Genomic DNA, 19,809 nt, shown 5'->3' with positions numbered 1-19,809 from the left:
AGTAAACATTTGAGCCTACAAAAACTTTTACCAAACCTGTTTCTTCCTTCTACTAGCACAACAGACCAGTCTGTGATCCTCACTGTATTTCTAAAATCGTATTTCTTAATGTTGTAAATGATAAAGGAAGTTAGTCGCCACACATCAATACAAACAACACATTGTAGTTTTGGTGTCTTTAAATAAATCAATTTTGAATAAGACAAACGTTACATTTAAAATGATGTCAGACCATTTTATTTAGAAAGCTTGTGTGTGTCATACCCCATTATTAAAGTATGTGTCTAATACATTCAGTCCACAGTCCCTCCTCTTCTCGTCAGGAGCTAGCTGGTACATGGCCTGTCAGAGAGAAACACAAGTGTGAACAACAACAACAACACCCGCACAAGAAGCCATCTTTAATATCTCTCCAAATAAGGTCAGAGAGAGGGACAGGCACCAGGAGGCGGAGGAAGGTTGAGACAGGAGGAAGAGAGAGGAAAGGGTAGAGGGGTTAATGAGGACAAGAGGGAGAGAGAAATTAAATTAGTGCAGGACCACAGTAAACAGAGATGTAGCTGGTGACCGAACCTCTTCTTAGTGAAGGTATAAAACTACGACAACGTTCATCTTCACGCTCAGTCCATTATATCTGTCGTGTCTTATGATGAGCTTGTGTTTTCACCCAGGCAAATATTGTTTTCAGACAAATATGGCTGACGGCATGGAGATGGCCTGGGCTTTAAGCGCTTTGTGGTTTGTTTGGAAACAGGCTCTGCAGGGAGGAATGAGGCTGAAAAGAAACTACAGATCTCAGCCTAGGCATGGTGGTGTCCTCTCTGAGACTCACAGTGCATGTTCAGCGCCAAAATGTTGTTACTTGATCCACTTTTTGCAGTTTGTCAATCATCATGAGTAGATGTCACTCCCAGTTTTCTTGACTATGTGGCTGTTTTCGTAACTACAAAAGACTGAAGTAGGTTCTTATTAATAGGCATGTTTCACTCCTGTTTTCCTTTCATGCATACCTCCTGCGGCGTAGACACAAGCTGGGGCTTGTGTTTGCCTGCTCACCCTGGGGACATGCCTCTGACGTGGGCTTGACTTCATGGAGGAGTGCATAGAGGAAGGGGTGGGCGGGGGTCTGTCTTGTACAGCTTGTCTAAGTTGCTAATCACCTCCTACGCCCACCCTCCACCCCAAGCTACTGCCAAGAGCAGGGAAAGGACCAAGCGCAGACTTTCCTTTTCTTATTCCTTGCTCTGCGGGGTCTGATTAAGGCCAGTGAATTGGAGGAATTACCAAAAGACAAATTAGATGTGAGAGACTGAGACAAAGACAAAGGACAGCCAAGTGAAGGAGAATGCATGAAATAAGTACAGCAGTACAGGCAGAGTAATAGCAAAAGGGTCGTTTAAAACCTTACCACAGCATCCATAAACTCGATGCAGCGTTTCAGCTCTGGCCTAGTATCACAGTACTGACGGAATAACAGCCTACCAATGGGCTGCTTCTCACATAGGCTGGTGTAGTCCCTATCTGAGAAAGAGAAGAGAAAGAGAGAGGGAAGATAAACATTAAGAGAAGAACAGTGGTCAGTCTACTGGTTCGTTTGGGGGTACAAACTGATTCTTAAAAGTCTGAGAAAAAATAATATTTAATAAAATCAACATCACAAAATTTTCAACATCTATTTCGTTTTACTTGGGCCCCCAAAAGTGTTAAAATGAAACAATCAAAAGGAGGTTAAATTGCATAAATACACAGAAAAGCATCTGATGAATTCAGGGCGACTGTGGCCATCAGTGTATGAATGTGGTGTGACTGAGTGAATGTAACATGTAAAATAAAAGTGCTTTGAGTTCAGAAAGCGCCATGTCAGAGTCCATTTATTTACCATAGTTGTAAAGCACTCTAAACTGCCTTTGTGTACTGTTGAAATGTTTGTTTAGTGCGGTTAAAGGGCACAAGGTAGAACAACATGAATATATTAATGCATGTGTACATATTTTATGTTGCTTTGATGCAAAGAGGATCCTTTCTTTCCATTTTCCCTGGAGCTCTAAGGCGAGCTGCAGCCCTGTGAAGAGGAACTAGTAAAACTGTTACATGCAGAAAATTAGAGCACCCAACGTACGTCTCTCTGCATACTGCCGGGGCAGCAGCACTGTTTTGCCTTCTCATCCAGAGTGTGAAACAACCAATGGATGCCTTTTTCATTCAATGCTTGTCTTAGCTATGTTTAAAACAGGAAGCTACTTAAATTGCGAGTATTAACAAATCCTCTGAATATCAAAATGATTGTCACTGCAACTTATAGAAAAGCTGCATACTCGTGTGCCATGTATTCAATTCAACATGCTGCTTTTGACTGAATGGTGTCGATGCAAAATGGACCACAGCTGGTCTACAGTACCTTGTTAGCTAGCATTGCAACCAAGGAAGGAGAAAGAAGCTAGGAGAACGTGGATTAAAGCTAACATGTTTGTTTCAACATATGATTAATTCATTTCATATCATTGACAGTCCAAATTGAACATTCTTATCACACATCTTTTGTGTTTTAGAGTTGAATTTAAAACGATGGAGTTGACTTTTAAAGCTCGTAGGGGGTCAGCTCCAGACTACATTGCTGACCTCTTGACTCCCTTCGAGCATTCATGTAACCTCAGATCCTCCGGTAGGTCATTACTAACTATTCCACGCTCAAACAAAAAAACAAAAGGCGACCAAGCATTTTTTGTTCGGGCCCCGAGGCTGTGGAATGACCTGCCGGAGGATATACGGGAAGCTAACACACTGTCGTCTTATAACTCATTATTTTAGACTCGCTTTTTATTGATTTTATGGTTTATTGTTTTGATGCTTGTTTTAATACAACTGCTGGATAATATGTTCTTAATTACTGAATACTGTTTTTTTTTTAAATTGTTTGTAATGTGCTTGGCAATTTGTCTTGAAAAGCGCTATACAAATAAAGTTATTATTATCATTGTTACATCTTAATCATTCCTAAATCATGGTAGTGTCATTTTTGCATATTTTCTCCTGTTGCTTTAAAGTATGCATCCTAAAATAAGTTACCCAATAACAAAAAATTCCTAAAACCCTCTAGGACATCCCAGCCTGCAAAAGCTGGGATATTCAACAGGAAGTGAAGATGCTGGAAGCTTACCAAGTAAATGCTGTTTTTATACATTCAACAGACGTGGTCAAAACAGAAAATAACATTAAGATATTTACAGAAAACCATAAGAACCCCCTTTAACTTTAAAGACTGACTAATTTGTAAAACCACTGTGAAAATCAACCACATAAAGCAGCTAATCTGAGCGGTACATACATATAAACAATAGCTTATAATCTCCCAAATTTATCAGTGACAGAATCAGCAGTTTTATAAACACACACGATGTGCTAATGGGTATTTTAGTTATGGTTAGAAAGGTCCATGCCCCTTCTTTGAAAGGAGCTATTGTATCATGCAGCTCCAGCCAGCCAGGCCCCAGCCTATTAGGACTAATGGCGTCCATTTGAGTCATATTTCCTCTGTCATGAAATGAGGAAGAAGACCCAGGACATTTTCCATCACTGGTTGACAGTACAAACATGTACACGCACACAAGATAAACATGCAAACAAAATAGGCCACACACATTCACGTACACATGTGCGCATGAGAACAGAGGAGGGGGAGGGATGCATGGGATGAACATTTCTGAGTGGTGACAGCTACAGGACAACCTCCAACAGTAAATCAATTCTTCACAACAGCCCTCCCAGCTGCACTGTTTATTATACAGCATTCCCTTCTGCTCTGCAGCTCTGTGCTTCTCATTCAAGCTCTCCACTTATAAAACCACAACCACAAAGTCAGCACGGTGGTGCGCTAACAGTGGAGTGAAGATGTAAAATATTTGTATTGTTTCCTTTCATCTGCATGTTTTGTAATCATAAGGTTTTATGATGACAAAAGTTCTTACTTCCAGAAAATCTCACTGGAAGATCTTTAACATCACTTTATTGCCTTTCATCTTTGATCAACAACACACACGCGCACACACACACACACACACACACACACACACACACACACACACACACACACACACACACACACACACACACACACACACACACACACACACACACACACACACACACACACACACACACACACACACACACACACACACACACACACAATATTTGATTAGCTGAAAATAGCATAATGCCACTAAAAGATAAATTGCGAGACTGATTTGATAATGGCCGCCGTGAGGAGTCACAAAGAACTGAAACAGTGAGTCTGATTGTAAGGAAAACCACATCATTTTTTAGTTCAAATGTGGCACCAGTGATACAATAACATTATGATGAGTCAGGACACATTCAATCGCTCTATCAATATTTTGTCCCACCCTTCAAATGTTTTTTGTTGAATTTAATCAGGTCAAACAATCATTTTTTAAGATGTGTATGATCAAATATCTACCACAAAGCGTTTAATTGTCAACCTTTTGTTCCCCATGAACTTGTTGACTTCCCTTTTTCTCTGTCACTGTGACAGGTTATCAACACTGCCGGAGTAATAAGCTGCTTGTGCGTACATGTAATGAGCTGATTCGTTGATAAGCTGTTTTGGCAAATGTGCTGTGTAAACACAAACAAACTGAATTCAACCAAGTAAGCTTTTCCACTGTAGCCAAAAAGAAAATTATCTTAGTCTAGCTCAGTTGGAATCATTGTACGTAAATTGAAGTACGCAGGGGAATTTAAAGTGATTTGGATCGAGGCTCTTGTTTACAAAGAGCATCTTGAAAATGTTTCATGTCTTTCTTACGGATAAAGTTCGGGTTGTCCAGATTCCAAGGCGGTCAGTTTTGCTGAACCTTTAGCTCCAATCCTCTGACATATCACAGCACAACTGTCAGTCTTTGGTGTGACACATTCCTTGTGTAATAATAGTCACAGTACATGTTGCGCAATGTTTAAAAGGATGTATTTAAGAAAGTGAACTATTGAGCAACTCATGTGACTTCTAAATGATCCATTGGCCTCTGGATGGCACCCAGCATAATCCAAATAAAAAAGAATCAAACACAAATATGTCACGCAAATGTCTCTATGCCTAAAACGTGAAAATAGTGTACCATAAAAAGATAATGCTGATGTCTTTGTTTGGAGGATAAGGAGGATAACCTTTTTTACTGCTGTTGTGGTTTTTCAAATTGCAGGACTTAGAAAAAAAAAAATCCTGATGTTAATAAAAATGTCCATTTTTATTTTTTTTCCCCATTGGCAGCATATAGTAGCTCCCTTTTATTTAATTATTTTCCTAATTAAGTTGATACAACTTAAAATGTAAATGTCACATTAAAAACAGAATTGTTGAAGTATTGTCAGGGGAAAAGTTTGATCGTGAAATACTTTATTTGATTCATTTTTGTGTATTTTCAGCGACCAACTCTTACTCATATTGTATTTAAACTCTTAAAGCAAAAAATATTTCATTTAAATAATAAATAAATGTTTGGTACTTCCTGCATGAATGTCAAAATTACACTCTTGAGAGCCATTATTCACATGTTAGTCTGATGATCCTCGTCAAATCTTTATTACAGTGAGGACATTTTTTTCTATGTTAATGGGCCATTAGACATTTTCATATCATCCCCAGGTCAGGAGTAGCACACGGTGACCTGTCAGCCAACCAGGAGTCTCTCTCTCTCTCTCTCTCTCTCTCTCTCTCTCTCTCTCTCTCTCTCTCTCTCTCTCTCTCTCTCTCTCTCTCTCTCTCTCTCTCTCTCTCTCTCTCTCTCTCTCTCTCTCTCTCTCTCTCTCTCCTCTCTCTCTCTCTCTCTCTCTCTCTCTCTCTCTCTCTCTCTCTCTCTCTCTCTGCCCCAGTGACTATTACTGGCAATAAAACAAAGTAGGTGCAGATAAGACATGTTACTTATTGAATAACATCAGGTTACAAGAAATATTTAGTCTTGTGCAATCTCCCTCTCTCTTTGCATCCATCTCGGTGACCTTCTCACTGCTTAGCTGGTGTCTGTGTTAAGCACCCGTTTTTTGACAAGACCAAGCACCAACACCTGTATAATACCTCAAAGCTTTTCCTGATATGAGTAAGAACATGCATTAAACAGAGTCATAACTAAAGGTAAATCATTTACTGATCAAATAACATCCGGTTAGGACGGAGAAATATAATCCAGTATGATCTCTTCCCACCCCTCCTCTCTCTCAATCAACAGATTGTAGTGTGTGTAGCTCCACCCTTAAGGGTTGGATCGGTAGGTCTCATACCCAACAGAAGGGTGTCAAACAGTACAGGTTGCTTTGGTACCCTTTGTAAGTTTTGACAATGGTAATGCAGATAATAGTGCAGATAAGCAGCTTAAGTGAGTGGAGTCCTGCATTCCACGGATGAAAAGTTTCTCTTTCGTATCAGAAACGTCTCTTGTAAGGTTGTCAACATTTACTACACTTTTAAACCATACCAGATTCTCTATTTTTACAATCAATAGTATCAAAAAGTGTATGAAAAAGAATGAAAAAAATCTACACTCACAATTTCACGAGAAGCTGCCTCAAGCAAATGAAAGACAGAGAGAGGGAGTAGGGCTGAGTATAGGGCTGGGCGATAATTCGATAACGATAATTATCGTTAAAAGGGGATAGCACAGCTCAAAAAAACTCTACTATACTCATACACAGTAAACAATTTGATATATATTTGTGGTACATTTAAATCAAACTATCCAAATAATCTCAACCTGAGAAAAATAAGAATCTACAAAAATCTCATTTTACACAAAAGACCTGCTTCCTGTTAGCAAGGTAAGAAATGTCTGGTTGCTTCAACTTTCACTCAGGAGCAAAAAGCTGACTTTACATTTAAATGAAAAACTGCTTTGATATTTATCATGATAATTATCAATATCGACTGACGGCTCATAAAGATGCACACATTAAGTTTGAGTCTGTTGCAAATTGCGTAGAATGCCACCTCTTCCTTACATGTTTATCAGTCCTGACCTGTACACTGTTACAGGGAATCCACCGCACAATGACTGATAGAAAATTATAAAATATTGACAGAGAGCATACACTCTGCAGAGACACACAGCACCACATATTTCTTCTTCTGGATTATGAATGCAAAATTCAGAGGAAATACTTTAATTTGGGTTTACACTGTTTTTAGGAAAAATCTGCAAGATCTCAATTGTAAATGCAATGCATAAAGTGAACATTTAGGGGCTATACAGCAGAGGGTTTTAAGGATGGCAAAAAATAATCCAGGCTTCCAAGAAAAACCTCACACTCTTGTCAAGGCTAAGGTCAAATCGCCGACCTCATCAAGACTCAACAAAGACACTGCAATCAGTCGCTATACTGTATCCCTCATGTGCTGTTCCTACACTGCGTATGAGTATGTATGTGCACCTCAGTGTGTGTGTGTGTGTGTGTGTGTGTGTGTGTGTGTGTGTGTGTGTGTGTGTGTGTGGTGTATGTTTAAGTAGGCAAAGGGATTATTTTGATCCTGTGCTCAGTGTGATAGGGAACTTACGCAATAGTGTCTATGTAATAGTGACGTATGTAACCCTCAACAGCTGCTGCGTTACACACATACACACAAACACACACGCAGTCGCATACAGACTCATTTTTAGAGTCCTCAGCAAAGTTATAATCCTAAAAGCAATAAAGATGTAATACCTGACAGTAAGATCCTGCTTCACACATAAGGTAATTATATGCTGCTTTCAGGCCGGTATTCTATCACCACTGATGACAGACACATTCAAGTTATGATAATCACTCCTTTTGTCTTCATTTGCAATAATGAAGACAAAACAGTGAGGGGAAAAAATCACAGAGTGAAAACCGTTCATCTAGAGAGTTTATGCATTTAAACATCTCATTCACTTAGCCTCCCTCCTCTCGTCTCGTCTCACTGTTACTCTCACCCTCTCCTGTCCTTAAAAGACCCCCCTCCCCCTCCCCCTCCCCGGTGTGAATACCTCCCTCTCTTTTGTTTCTGTTTTTCACTCTCTCCCTCAATAATTCTTCCGTTCTGCCACTGTTAGAAAGCTCTGAAGTGGTGGAAGGAGGGAGAGAGAGAAACACAGATAGTGGGAGGGGGAGGCATGGAGACAGCTAAGAGGGAGGGAGAGTATGTGGGTGAGGGTAGCACTGCAATCTCTGGCAGAGATAGCTGTGACGCACTATTACACATTCTCTCTCTCTCTCTCCCTCTCCCTCTCCCTCTCCCTCTCCCTCTCCCTCTCCCTCTCCCTCTGCATGCAGACTGAGGCGCACATACGCGCACACACAGGCACCTACACACATACTACCAGAGGTGTGGCGTACAGAGGATCAGGGAGGGTAAGACGGCCTTGGAGAAAATGAAGCTCAGGAGTATGACACTCGTCTGGGCTACACACTGAGAAATCTGCTTTTTTTATTAATCACACATTAACGTTGGAGCAAAGGAGTGAAGACATTTTAATGTTAGTGTGCGAGCAAACAAGTACTCATTGAGACAAGCATTGTTGAGAGAGACTTTGAGGTTAAGAAAAGCTGTGCAAATGGGTTCCCTGAGACACACACATACACACGAACACACACGGTTTCCTGTCCCCTGCCTGAAACTGTGGGTGGAGACGGGTAGAAACAGGAAGGAAGTCCAATCTGTACTTCCTCCAACAGTTAGACCCACCCCAACGACACAGCATGGCACGTTATCTTTCTGCCTTACACACACGCTCACATTCACTCCGCGTTTCTCACCAATGGTGCGACGTAGCTCCTCGCACTGGCTGATGTGAGGCAGTTTCAGCATCTCCTTCCATTTCTTGCTGCGACCATTCCTCTTTCCTCCTCCACCTGAGACACAGAGAAAAAAATCACTTAAACCACGTCCAACAAGTCCAAAATCATGTCATGTTTAACAAGCAAAAAGAGAGGACATCAAGCATTGTGTGTGTGTGTGTGTGTGTGTGTGTGTGTGTGTGTGTGTGTGTGTGTGTGTGTGTGTGTGTGTGTGTGTGTGTGTGTGTGTGTGTGTGTGTGTGTGTGTGTGTTGACCACTCAGTGACCACAGGCAGGGACAGCTGCTTCATCTCACCAGTCGCCTCTATGCATCACGACGAAGCATGTGCTGAAGAATGTTGACAGCTCAAGAGATCATGGGGCAGACACACATCATGCCTCAAAAATATAAACAACCACACACACACACCCCAGCAGGGGCTGGTGCTGGAATGGACATTTAACAAAATATATGGAGTGACCTGGCTCTCTTAAGAGTGCTGTAGTGCCCAGAGGTCCCTCACCTCTCACATCAGGGTCAGATGAATCACCACAGGACTGTCCAACAACATTGTGTAGGTTTGTGTGTACGTGTGTGGTGTGTGTCAAGGCTATGGTTCACTTCTACAAAAACATCTCCATTCCTCTTCCTTTGAAACACACCACTTTTTTCACAGATTATACTTTTTAACTACATTACATCTCTTGGACTATCAAATGTATGCTGAGGTCTGTCATAAGGATGTTATAGCCACAGTATAGCAGATGGGACATGGGTCCAACTAGAAAATCAAAGACACATCCCACCAGCACATTACACCAGCCCCATTTACAGTGGTATATGGTACTTAATATGCGTTATGTTTGCACACACAAAGGCACTGTATTACAGCGCTACCTCTAAGTATAGTGTTATTAATAGCCACAGATAAAGTCATTTTAAAATTGTGAAATGACTGTTAATCATGTCCCTAATCTAAAAATGTTGTAATATGTTGGTAAACAGTGTCTGACAGTTATAAAATCATTCAAACCATGTTACTTTAAATTTGTGCAAAGCAGATGTTGAAACTGAAAATGTTTTAGATTTTTTGAAAATACTTGTCTATTTTAAAGTAGACACCAGCAACAGCAGCGCCATCAACTCCAAATATATTGAGACAGGGTCAACAAAACACAGAAAACATCTCCCAACCAATCTCAGAACCCTTTGTAAATCTACCTTTCTCTGAGGACAAGACCTGATCAATGTCTCTGGGAATGCCAACTTTCAAGTGATTTAGGTGTAAACGAGCGGCTGTGAAGATGATTTTTTTTCATCTGTATCAAGTACCAGAAGGACACAGCACATCACTCTATCTTACTTCAGTGTTATGAACCCAAAGAGAAACCAAGCGGCAACCTCCGGCCGCGAGAATTGAAGCCATTGCAGAAGTGTTAAAAACTGCAGTTCATCTAGTGTCCTCTTGAGGCTGGCTCCGGAAGTACTGGAAACCACACACACACACACATTTAAAAAAGCTGATCTCTACAGCAGAAATAAACATGTTTACAGTCTGGTACAAAAAAAAAAAAAAAGAGTGTAGTCCGGATAGCTAATTTCTCGATTGGTACACACTGTCCTGGGGTGAATTTTGACAGGCGGGAACAAACAAGCTGTTGGCTTGGAGGCTCTTTACCTCACACTCGCTCGACAGCAGTAATGTCGAGGTCAACATTTCCAATATGGCTGTCACCGACGATTGGCCTCAAAACAGCGTTTCAGAAACATATGGGTGACGTCACGGATACTACGTCCATTATTTGTACAGTCTATGAGAGAAACCTATTCTCTGGTGCTTCACAACCAGATGACCTTGGTCACAACCAGATGACCTTGGTCACAACCAGATGACCTTGGTCACAACCAGATGACCTTGGTCTTCAGACCCTCAGGTAACCCTAACCCTAACCCCAACCCCCTAACCCTAACCCTAACCCTAACACTGCTCTAGAAACAGACATACCTCTATAATGGAAGCCACTGCATTTGGCTAAAACCACTTTAAAAAAAAACATCTGTGAACACAGTCCATCTCTGCATCAACAAATGCAGGTTGAAAAAAAACAATGAGAAAACCACATAAAAACTGGGCCACCCAGGACTGATGTGAGGTGGATTGTGGTCTGACATTAAAAATTTGTGGAGCTGCATAAGCCCACTGTTAATGGTATATACGATAAATACAGACAATGCCTTTTTCAGGGAAGAACTTGTATTTTTCAGCAAGCCAATCCCAAACCACATCCTGCGCAAAATACAACAGCATGTCCACATTGAAAAGGCCTGGTGCCAACGTGGCCAGCCTGCAGTCCAAACTTGTCGCCCATTGAGAACATTTGGAGCATCATGAAAGAAAAAATACAACAAAGGAGAATCTAAACTGTTGAGCAGCTGAAATTCTTTACCAGTGAAGAATGAGCCAACATTTCAAATTCAAACTTCCAGAAACTGGTCTCCTCAGTCTCCAGACCTGTACAGACTGTTGTTAAAAGAAGAGGTGATGCAACACGATAGTCAATGTGCACTGGTCCCAACCAAGCGTGCCGGATACGGCCCTGGTGGTGAGGCTTTCAGCGGTGTGACTGCCCCCTGGTGGCTGGCTGCAGTATGGGTCAAAAAATCCATCTGAGTATGGGTCAAAAAATCTGACTGCTCCCCCAGTCAAACTTTAAAGAATAAATACACATCGTACGAATGTTTCTCACATCCGTATGCTGTGGTTATATGTAGTTAGTATTTGACTGTTTTGTGTCCAAGTCCTCTTTTTTCTGAAAAGTTTATTTTTCGTTAGTTATTAGAGTTTAAAAAACGGGGTTTTACTTCCGGGTTTCCTTTGATTCACAGCCGCCGTAGAACGAAACTTCAAAGGGCACACAGCGTCTTGTGACGTTATGCTGTAGGGCGGAGCTTATTACAAAGGCTTCACAGGCTCTGGCTGCACAATGGCTGCGCCCAGGAGAGGGATTTTTTGGCTTCAGAACTGTACAACGGGAAGAGGCGGAGCAACGCTGTCCATTTTTATTTACAGTCTATGGTCCCAACTTTTTCGGAACATGTTGCTAGCATCAAATTTAATTTAATTTTGATTATATTTTTTTTCACAAAAAACAATACATTTTCAGTTTCAACATTTGCATTATTTTCATTGACGTTGACATTTTTTGGAAACCATAACCGTCTATTTTTATCGCCATTTTACACAGTGTCTCCACCTTTTTGGGATTGGGGACTTGTATCTATTTTTTCAAAGGACTTCGTAAGTATTCAATACTACGTTTGAGCACCTTGTGCAGGATGGTTACATGAGAGAAAAATATTTGTAACATTTTTTGTATTAGGCTCACGTAGGCGGCGGCTGCGGGTGTGCGAGGGCCCGTTCATCGCTGCTTGCGGCTTTAATATTTTTTTACTTTTGTTAAATCCAGATATTTTTTTTAACCTGTACTAATGTTTTCAATTGATACGACTAGTCAGCTGTACTTGGGTAAACAAACCAGCAAGTCAAACACAGCATTTTTACCAAGGAGGCCACTGTTGACATCCCATGATAAACAAAGTCAACACCGACTTAGTATTCTTTACCTAAACTATGATCTGTCCTAAGCAAAACTAAGCCAACCTAAAACGTTTCTAACCATGTGGTCACAAGTCCGAGGATGAGAGTCTCCAACTCTCCTTGCCTTGGTTTAGGAAAGACTGCAGTTTGGGTTACAATGTAAGGTTGGTCTGCAACGCATTGGGTAAAAAAGAAATGCAGCCGTTTCAGGTTGTAGATGCTAACAGGCATGTTGAAAGACCTGTTGTGAGGCTGCAGGGCAAACTCAGACACATACATAGATTTACATTTGTGTTTCTGTCTAAGAGGAGAAGAGACGTTTTTTATTGCAAGGAAAGAAAGGAACAGCAGGAAAGATTGATGATGCACTTTTTTGTGTTGAATTTGCAGATGAAATCCACTGATGGTTCCTTTAAAAGATAAATCCTTGCACACACGAGCCAAAAACAATGACTAATGAGTATAGTCAAACTAGCAGCAACAAAAGTAACGGATTGTCAGAGTTTAAGTTGGAATCTTTCTGAAGCTGATACTATTAAAAGAAAATGTAAGTGTTGAGACGTGTAGCACCTGTAACACATTCTAATGATAGTTGTTGTGTGCAGATGGAAACTAAGAAAACCTGTCAAAAGCGACAAAATAGACTTAGACAATGGTACAAAAAATTAAAGACTGGGATTCTGGTGGCACGGTATAAGAGTGTGTGTATGCACGTGCCTATTTGAGCTGGCTGGGCCACCTCACCCTGTTTAATGTCACTCTGACGTCAAAGCCATGTGTGCCGGCCCTTAATGCAGACAGGATGGAGCAAGTATTTATTTTACTTTGGTTCTCCCCTCGCAGAGAACGGGGCCCTCCATAAACATGGACTTCAGAGCAGTTTCGCTAAGTCATATCCAAGCTACAGCCAGCACTGAGATCATAGCACAGAACCTCAGAAGAGCCGGTCTGCGCATGTGCAGCAAGGACCAGATTCTAAAGTTGGAACATGTTGAGAAAGGCTGATGTTGAATCATGGGACACGCTGACTGACTACAGGGATGCACATTCCTTTCCTAAAAAGATATATGGACAGAGGGGTCATCCAGGCCACATAGCAGTTCAAGATGTACAACATATTACCAACAACTGGCTACCTTTACCACACATACACGCTCACTCAATCCCCCCGTGTTTTCTGTTGCTCTGTTGTGAGCAATCTAACAAAAGCAAAATGCAGCAAAGATTCTCAGAAAAAACTGCAAGACAGCTTAGCTACAGATGAAAGGACGACTGAGCATAGCACATCAGCTGGTTTGACACAACAGAAGGTAACCCAGTTCTTATCTTCCTTGTTAATAAAATCCATCAATCTGCTTTTCGTAAAGAGGAATTAACCAATAGTGCATTGGAGTCAGTGCAAATCACATGACTGAGTGTGTATTTGCAAAGTAGTAATCTATCTCTTCATCCAACCTGCAGCTCTTTTTCCAGTTGTTATGAATGCATTAAGAGCAGTGCATTGACTTTGTCTGAGGTATGTTGTGGTGCGTTTCCATTTTCAAGTCTGACCGGTTTTGCTTTTGGAGCATAGAAATGAGAAAAAGTACACCAAGATAGAGAATAAGAGAGTGTTTACACAGAGCTTCTGTTTGTATTTCTCTGTCCATCTGCAGTGAGCTGTGTGTGGATTAATGAACGTACATTCATGGGGCTCTTCTGTCTTTGCTCTCTTCATGGCATGTTCATTATGGCAGTTATTTTGGTTCATTGCCATCCAAAATATGCTTCCGTTCCTGCCCTATTCCCATCCTTTTAAGTGGAAGACGTCAATGAATAGATAATAAAAATTAGCTCAGGGTGACTTTGGTGAGTTTGGGAAAAAATGCTGGAACAGGAGCGTCCATCTAAAAAAAATAACACCCTTTCAGTGCATTAATGCAACAGGCCCAAAAATCTTAAGCTTCTCTTGTATGATTATGTGCTCACAAGCAGCAACCTCCAGTCTTAAAATATGAAGCCCATGCGTAAGTGCTAAAAACTGCAGTTCATGGAGCGTCCACTTGAGGCTGGCTGCAGAAACACCGGAAACCACATACACACTCATTCAAAAAAGATACTCTTTGCAGCAGAAATAAACATGTTTACAGCCTAGTTCATAAAACAGTTTAGGTTTCTCTATCGGCACACACTGTACGGGGGGGGATTTTTTTTCTAACGAGACGGTTCAGAAGATATTAAGATTACGAGTTTTTGCCCAAATAAGGACATGACTGACGTGACTGACAGGCGGGAACACATAGCTGTTAGCGAAAAGACTAAAGGCCCGCCTCTTTACCTCACACTAACTTGGACGACGTTTGGTTGTGTACAGCATTTCCAATATGGGACCTGCCAACGATTGGCTTCAAAACAGCTAGGTGACATCACGGATACTTCGTCCATTTTTGATACACTGTACGGTGGGTGAACTTTTTGGTTCAGAAGATATTAAGATCATGAGTTTTTGCCCAAATAAGGACATGACTGACTTGACTGACAGGCGGGAACACATAGCTGTTGGCTAGGAAGCTCAAACCCCCCCCCTTTACCTCACACTAAGTTTGTTTGGGTTCAACCTTTCCAATATGGCTCCCGCGGTCAATTGGCTTCAAAACAGCGCTCAGGAACAGATGGGTGACGTCACGGATACTACATTCATTATTTATACAGTCTATGCTGAGAACATACAAAATTCACACATAAACACTGTACAAGAAGTGTTCATCTCCACCCATAATGAAAAAAAGAACATTTGGTCTTAATGTAAAAGATTAAAAATACACTTGGTTGTGGAACAGCATCACTGGCAACTTCTTCTGCAGTGACTGCCAGTGTTCTCAGATGTAACTGTGGACACGGGGCCGTGTAGCGCTGCTGTCTTCACAACCCATCTTCATTTTGCATCGCCATATGGGAGAAGCCACTCACCCATCTGATGAACACATGTCACATGCTGACACTCAGAGTAACAGCCACAAGACCGAAAAATCCAGCTCTTCTGTGACAGTGACAGACCCAACATGGCAGCAACTAGACGCTATTTACATCTTCACACAATATGTCACTTGGCAGTCAGCGACAAACTTACACAGAGGGAAATTTAATGAGTTCAAGATTTCCTTTCTTGAACTCTGCCTTAAGATAGGCAGTATGGAGATCAGGGAAAAGGGACAGTGTGTACTTGTACAGTGTTATTTTCAAGTAAGATGGGGATAAAAGTAAAAAGAAAACAAAAAGTAAAATGAGAAATGTAGGAATAAAAAATACTGAGGTAACTCCAGTACATTTTTGGGCAGTAGTAGCATTTTTTCTAACTTTCAAAACACTGATAACCCTGTTTAACAAGACATTTTTGAGGTAATTGTAACCTGAATATTTAGTACCAGCCTATGCACATCAGATCTTACCCCCATTCTGGCACAGACACATACTAGGTGGAGGTTTGGTACACTTTAAAAACGTGGCTTTTATGGTTAAAAAACTGAGTGAGGGTCACGCATAGTTTAGGCCCTTTGTAACGTGAGCATGCGCATGAACACAATGGAGCACAGCCATGATAATGAATGGGCTGTTGCATTCCCAGTGGCTCTGCTGTACAGTGTGTGATTGGCCGGAGTAGCCCCTGATAAGAAAAACATTAGCTGCCAGTATCTGTGTTGCCTATTCAAAGCAAAGGTCCAGTGTTTGCGCAAGGTAATCCGTCTGTATACTCACGCTGAAAGACACACATCAGCTGAGAGAGAGGGGGAAAGAGAAATATCAGGAGCAGTGCTCTCCTCTAATCCTCACCTCTGTGGCATGCCCCCTTCATCTCTCTCTGACTTCAGCCTTTTGCCCTCCCCATATAAACAATTTTCTTCTCCTGTTAGGACTTTATAAATTATTAATAGCTGGACATCACTCTCTCTCTTTCTCTCTCTCTCTCTCTTTCTCTCTCTCACTAGGCGAGGTTGTGGGTCACTGTAAAATTGTTAACATTACAAATCCAGAACAAATTTCAAGAAAAGACAACTAATGCGTAGGGAGGCTAGAGATGGTACGATAGGGTCCTACATAAAGGGTCATGTAGTTTACTACATGAGCAGAGAAGACACACACACACACACACACACACACACACACACACACACACACACACACACACACACACACACACACACACACACACACACACACACACACACACACACACACACACACACACACACACACACACACACACACACACACACACACCAGATGCAATCGTGTCCATTCCACTAGCATGCTGTGGCGTTTCACAAGACCTTTCCTGCTCTGCCCCATCTCAAGATATTCCATTAAAGCTCGCCAAGACATGCTTGAAAACTGACCCTTGTTTTCACAGCATCTTGAAGGATAAGGGGAAGGGAGGGGCCACAAGAGATCATGGGGAGACTACGTTTAAGATTGTTACGGAGAGTTAGAGGGTGTAAAAAGATGAATTGGGAAGGTTTACCATCATTATCATTATCATATACAATACTCATCAGCCATCTTTCTCAAGAAGGATGCACTAGTTCATTCTTAATAAGAGGAACAAAGGGCCTCCATGGTACAGAGTAGGGATGGGCATTTCAAGCCAAAATACTGTTCAATAATCATTGGCATCTATTCGACGATTATTTGAATAATCCCCCCCCCCTACCCACACACGCACTGTGACGCGGCATGGCGTTTATGTTTACATTTTACAGCCACGCTCAGTCTCTGGAAATACGTGTGTAGTAGTCTGAGATTCAGAAACAGAGAACATCACTGCAACTAGAGATGGGTGACATTGAAAATTATGTTATCACGAAAAAAATATTTCATATCAGTCCATATAGATAAATATCAAATCATTATTTCATTTAAATTCAAAGGCAGATCTTTGGTCCGTTTCAGCTGCGTTTACATTCCGCTGCGAAGGTCTTCAAGCACAGCCTACCTCTCACTCTGCGACATGATTGGATGTTCAATGCTGCCTTCTTCTTCTGTCTAATGTTGGGTGGCAACTAGTGTTTAAGGCTCATTAGCGCCTCCCTTTCATGTGGTTGGGGGGTTTAATAACAGGTTTATCTATATCGATTTTTATTGAACATTTGTTCTATTTATATTGAGAAAAATGATTTCACGATAATTATCGTTACCAGCCCTAGCTGCAACTGTCGCATATGTTTTCTTCTTCTTTTGCTATTTAATGCAGTTAGCATTCTTCTTCTTCTTCTGTTTGCTAATACAGTTAGCAAACAGCTTTAAGAAGCTCTATAGCCACCGTCTGGTGGGAATACCGTATTAGATCCAGGCACCAGTAAAATTGTACTTTTAAAATGAGAAAATATTCTAAGTAACTCTTCGATTCTTACTAAGTGAACAAATATACGAATATTCCAAAATCATTGCCTATCCCTAGTACAGAGTCTTTAAGAGTGGAGCATACAGCACATACAACACACTGAAGATTATCCTAGACAACACAACAGCGTCATGTCATATTTGGAAGCAGGACTAGCTCAAGTTAAACCAAGGAAAGACGCCTACATTCTAACTATAAGAATGTTTGATATTTAAAACATAAAAAAAAAACGTCTGTTTTTTATTTGAATCTTATAAAATATTTGGAAATACACTTGACCATGCACATTGTTAAAATCAGGCTGACAGCCCGGTTCTCATAGGAGGAGGACATTATTCCAACAAAGCTGGAGTCACGTCCCTATGATGTTCACCAAGTGGTTTTAAAATGTGTCTTTATGCTTAGTCAGCTTGCCCAAAAATTGCGCTAATGACCGTCCCAGTAGCCACCAGTTAAGTGCCGCTGGTAGTGTCATGCAGCAGAGTCATGTACGCAACATACTGCGTCTCCCTCTCCACACAGCCCATTTGTGGGTGCAACAACTGTAAGATAAGTCCCACTTCAAGGGAAAGTCACAAAGCACTGTGTTTAATGAGCCTCGGCTGGAGGAAATACCCCAGAGTGATGACAACAAGTGTTAGCCCAGCAATGACCACAAAACTAATAAAGCTACGCTGGCTTGCGTCATAAGAAAAGCCTCACAAGTGTTCTGAGAGAACCTGCTGGCCTACAATTTGAAGGCTGGTGGAGAGGAGAGGCCCAGGGGCAGAGAGAGGTTAGTGACACCAAAAGCAGAGTCATATCTACGTACATATGCAGTGTTCTCTGGCAGGGAAAATACGTTCAACTTGTTTAGTGGAAATCAGTTACATAAGCAGGATTCATTTCTTTAGTTAGACAGAGGAATGTGAGCATTGGATTGTACACATTCCTTCCTTATTATGAACAGTAGAAATGATGAAAGAAACATCAGGTGAAATGTGACCTTAGGATAACGGCAAGAGAGATATAGAGATATCAGAGATAGATTCCCTGTATAAATGTAATACATGCAGAAATATGTTCCCTTTGCATATCATTTTGTACTGAATAGTAATACTTAGCTACATCATTTATTTCTGTTGGTCTATGCCCTTCATTTATCATCATCAACTTTGCACAGACAACTATCTCTAACAAAGCCTGCCTCAGCAAGTCACACCAAAGTCTGTTCTGTATTTTGCTAAATGGATGTTACCTCTTCACAAATTCTTTGAAAATCAGGGTCAAGTTAGTTAATTACCAGGGAAGCTACATTAAAAAAAACTTAACTCAAGAATTGAACTAATGAGACCTAGGACTTGTTTATACTTCTGCATCACCCCTACACAGCAGGGGCTGACACGGACATGAGCACCACATACTTGTGCCGTGCAGCAATTCTCTACCGAAACGCTTGAGGGCAGTGCGGCCTCTCTGGTAGCCGGTCGCATGTTTCCAGGCCCGCTACCATCTCTGTTAACTTTTCCACAGCGATTCAGAGCGTGTTCTGTTAATCTACAGCTGATACATGTTACTGTTTATCATACAGACATGATTACAGGGAAGAATAGAGAGGAGGAGATTAAATACACAGCAGATGTGTGGCTGATTAGCGGGGATCCCGGAAGTGCTTTAAATGCTGGAAATACAATGCCGCCGAGCAAACCAATCTTGGGGTCCACGTCGATTTGATGCGTAGTTACATTTTGGAGGACGTACGCGTCAGCTACGTGCGCGGGCCTTGGCGTAGGTATGGTAGCTATGCAGACCTTGGCGCAGGCTACATCATTGATTCAACACAGAAGTATAAATCAGGATTAACAGTCATCGGTCTCTATCAGGAGTCCTATAAGCTCAGTAAAGACAAACCGCAAGGATAAATAACCTCAAATACTTTGTGCTCAAAGAAAACTCAACTTTTAATAGAACTGAATGAGTTGAAGATTTACAACATGTTGTGTATTTTTCATTTTCAACTGGAAGAACTTAAACTAATTTTACCTTATA

General features: G+C 41.3%; 1 protein-coding gene across 3 annotated transcripts in view; it reads right to left on the bottom strand.

The window, feature by feature from the left end:
- Window positions 1–19,809, bottom strand: part of grk4 (G protein-coupled receptor kinase 4) — a 49,784-nt gene that overhangs the window by 25,721 nt on the left and 4,254 nt on the right. For 2 of the 3 annotated variants that reach the window (XM_034688022.1, XM_034688021.1), the window contains exons 2-4: window positions 8,785–8,880; window positions 1,409–1,521; window positions 265–342 (exon numbers count right to left, since the gene is read on the bottom strand). In XM_034688022.1, coding sequence (XP_034543913.1) covers window positions 265–342; window positions 1,409–1,521; window positions 8,785–8,880 — 287 coding nt within the window. Of the gene's footprint in view, window positions 1–264; window positions 343–1,408; window positions 1,522–8,784; window positions 8,881–10,811; window positions 10,843–19,809 lie in introns of those variants that run through there. The other variant, XM_034688023.1, reaches the window with a different exon arrangement.

The sequence above is a fragment of the Notolabrus celidotus genome, chromosome 7 (genome assembly GCF_009762535.1).
Source record: "Notolabrus celidotus isolate fNotCel1 chromosome 7, fNotCel1.pri, whole genome shotgun sequence".
Lineage (NCBI taxonomy): Eukaryota > Metazoa > Chordata > Actinopteri > Labriformes > Labridae > Notolabrus > Notolabrus celidotus.
The sequence above is the reverse complement of the archived record's forward strand: the minus strand, read 5'-3'. Positions and strand labels throughout refer to the sequence as shown.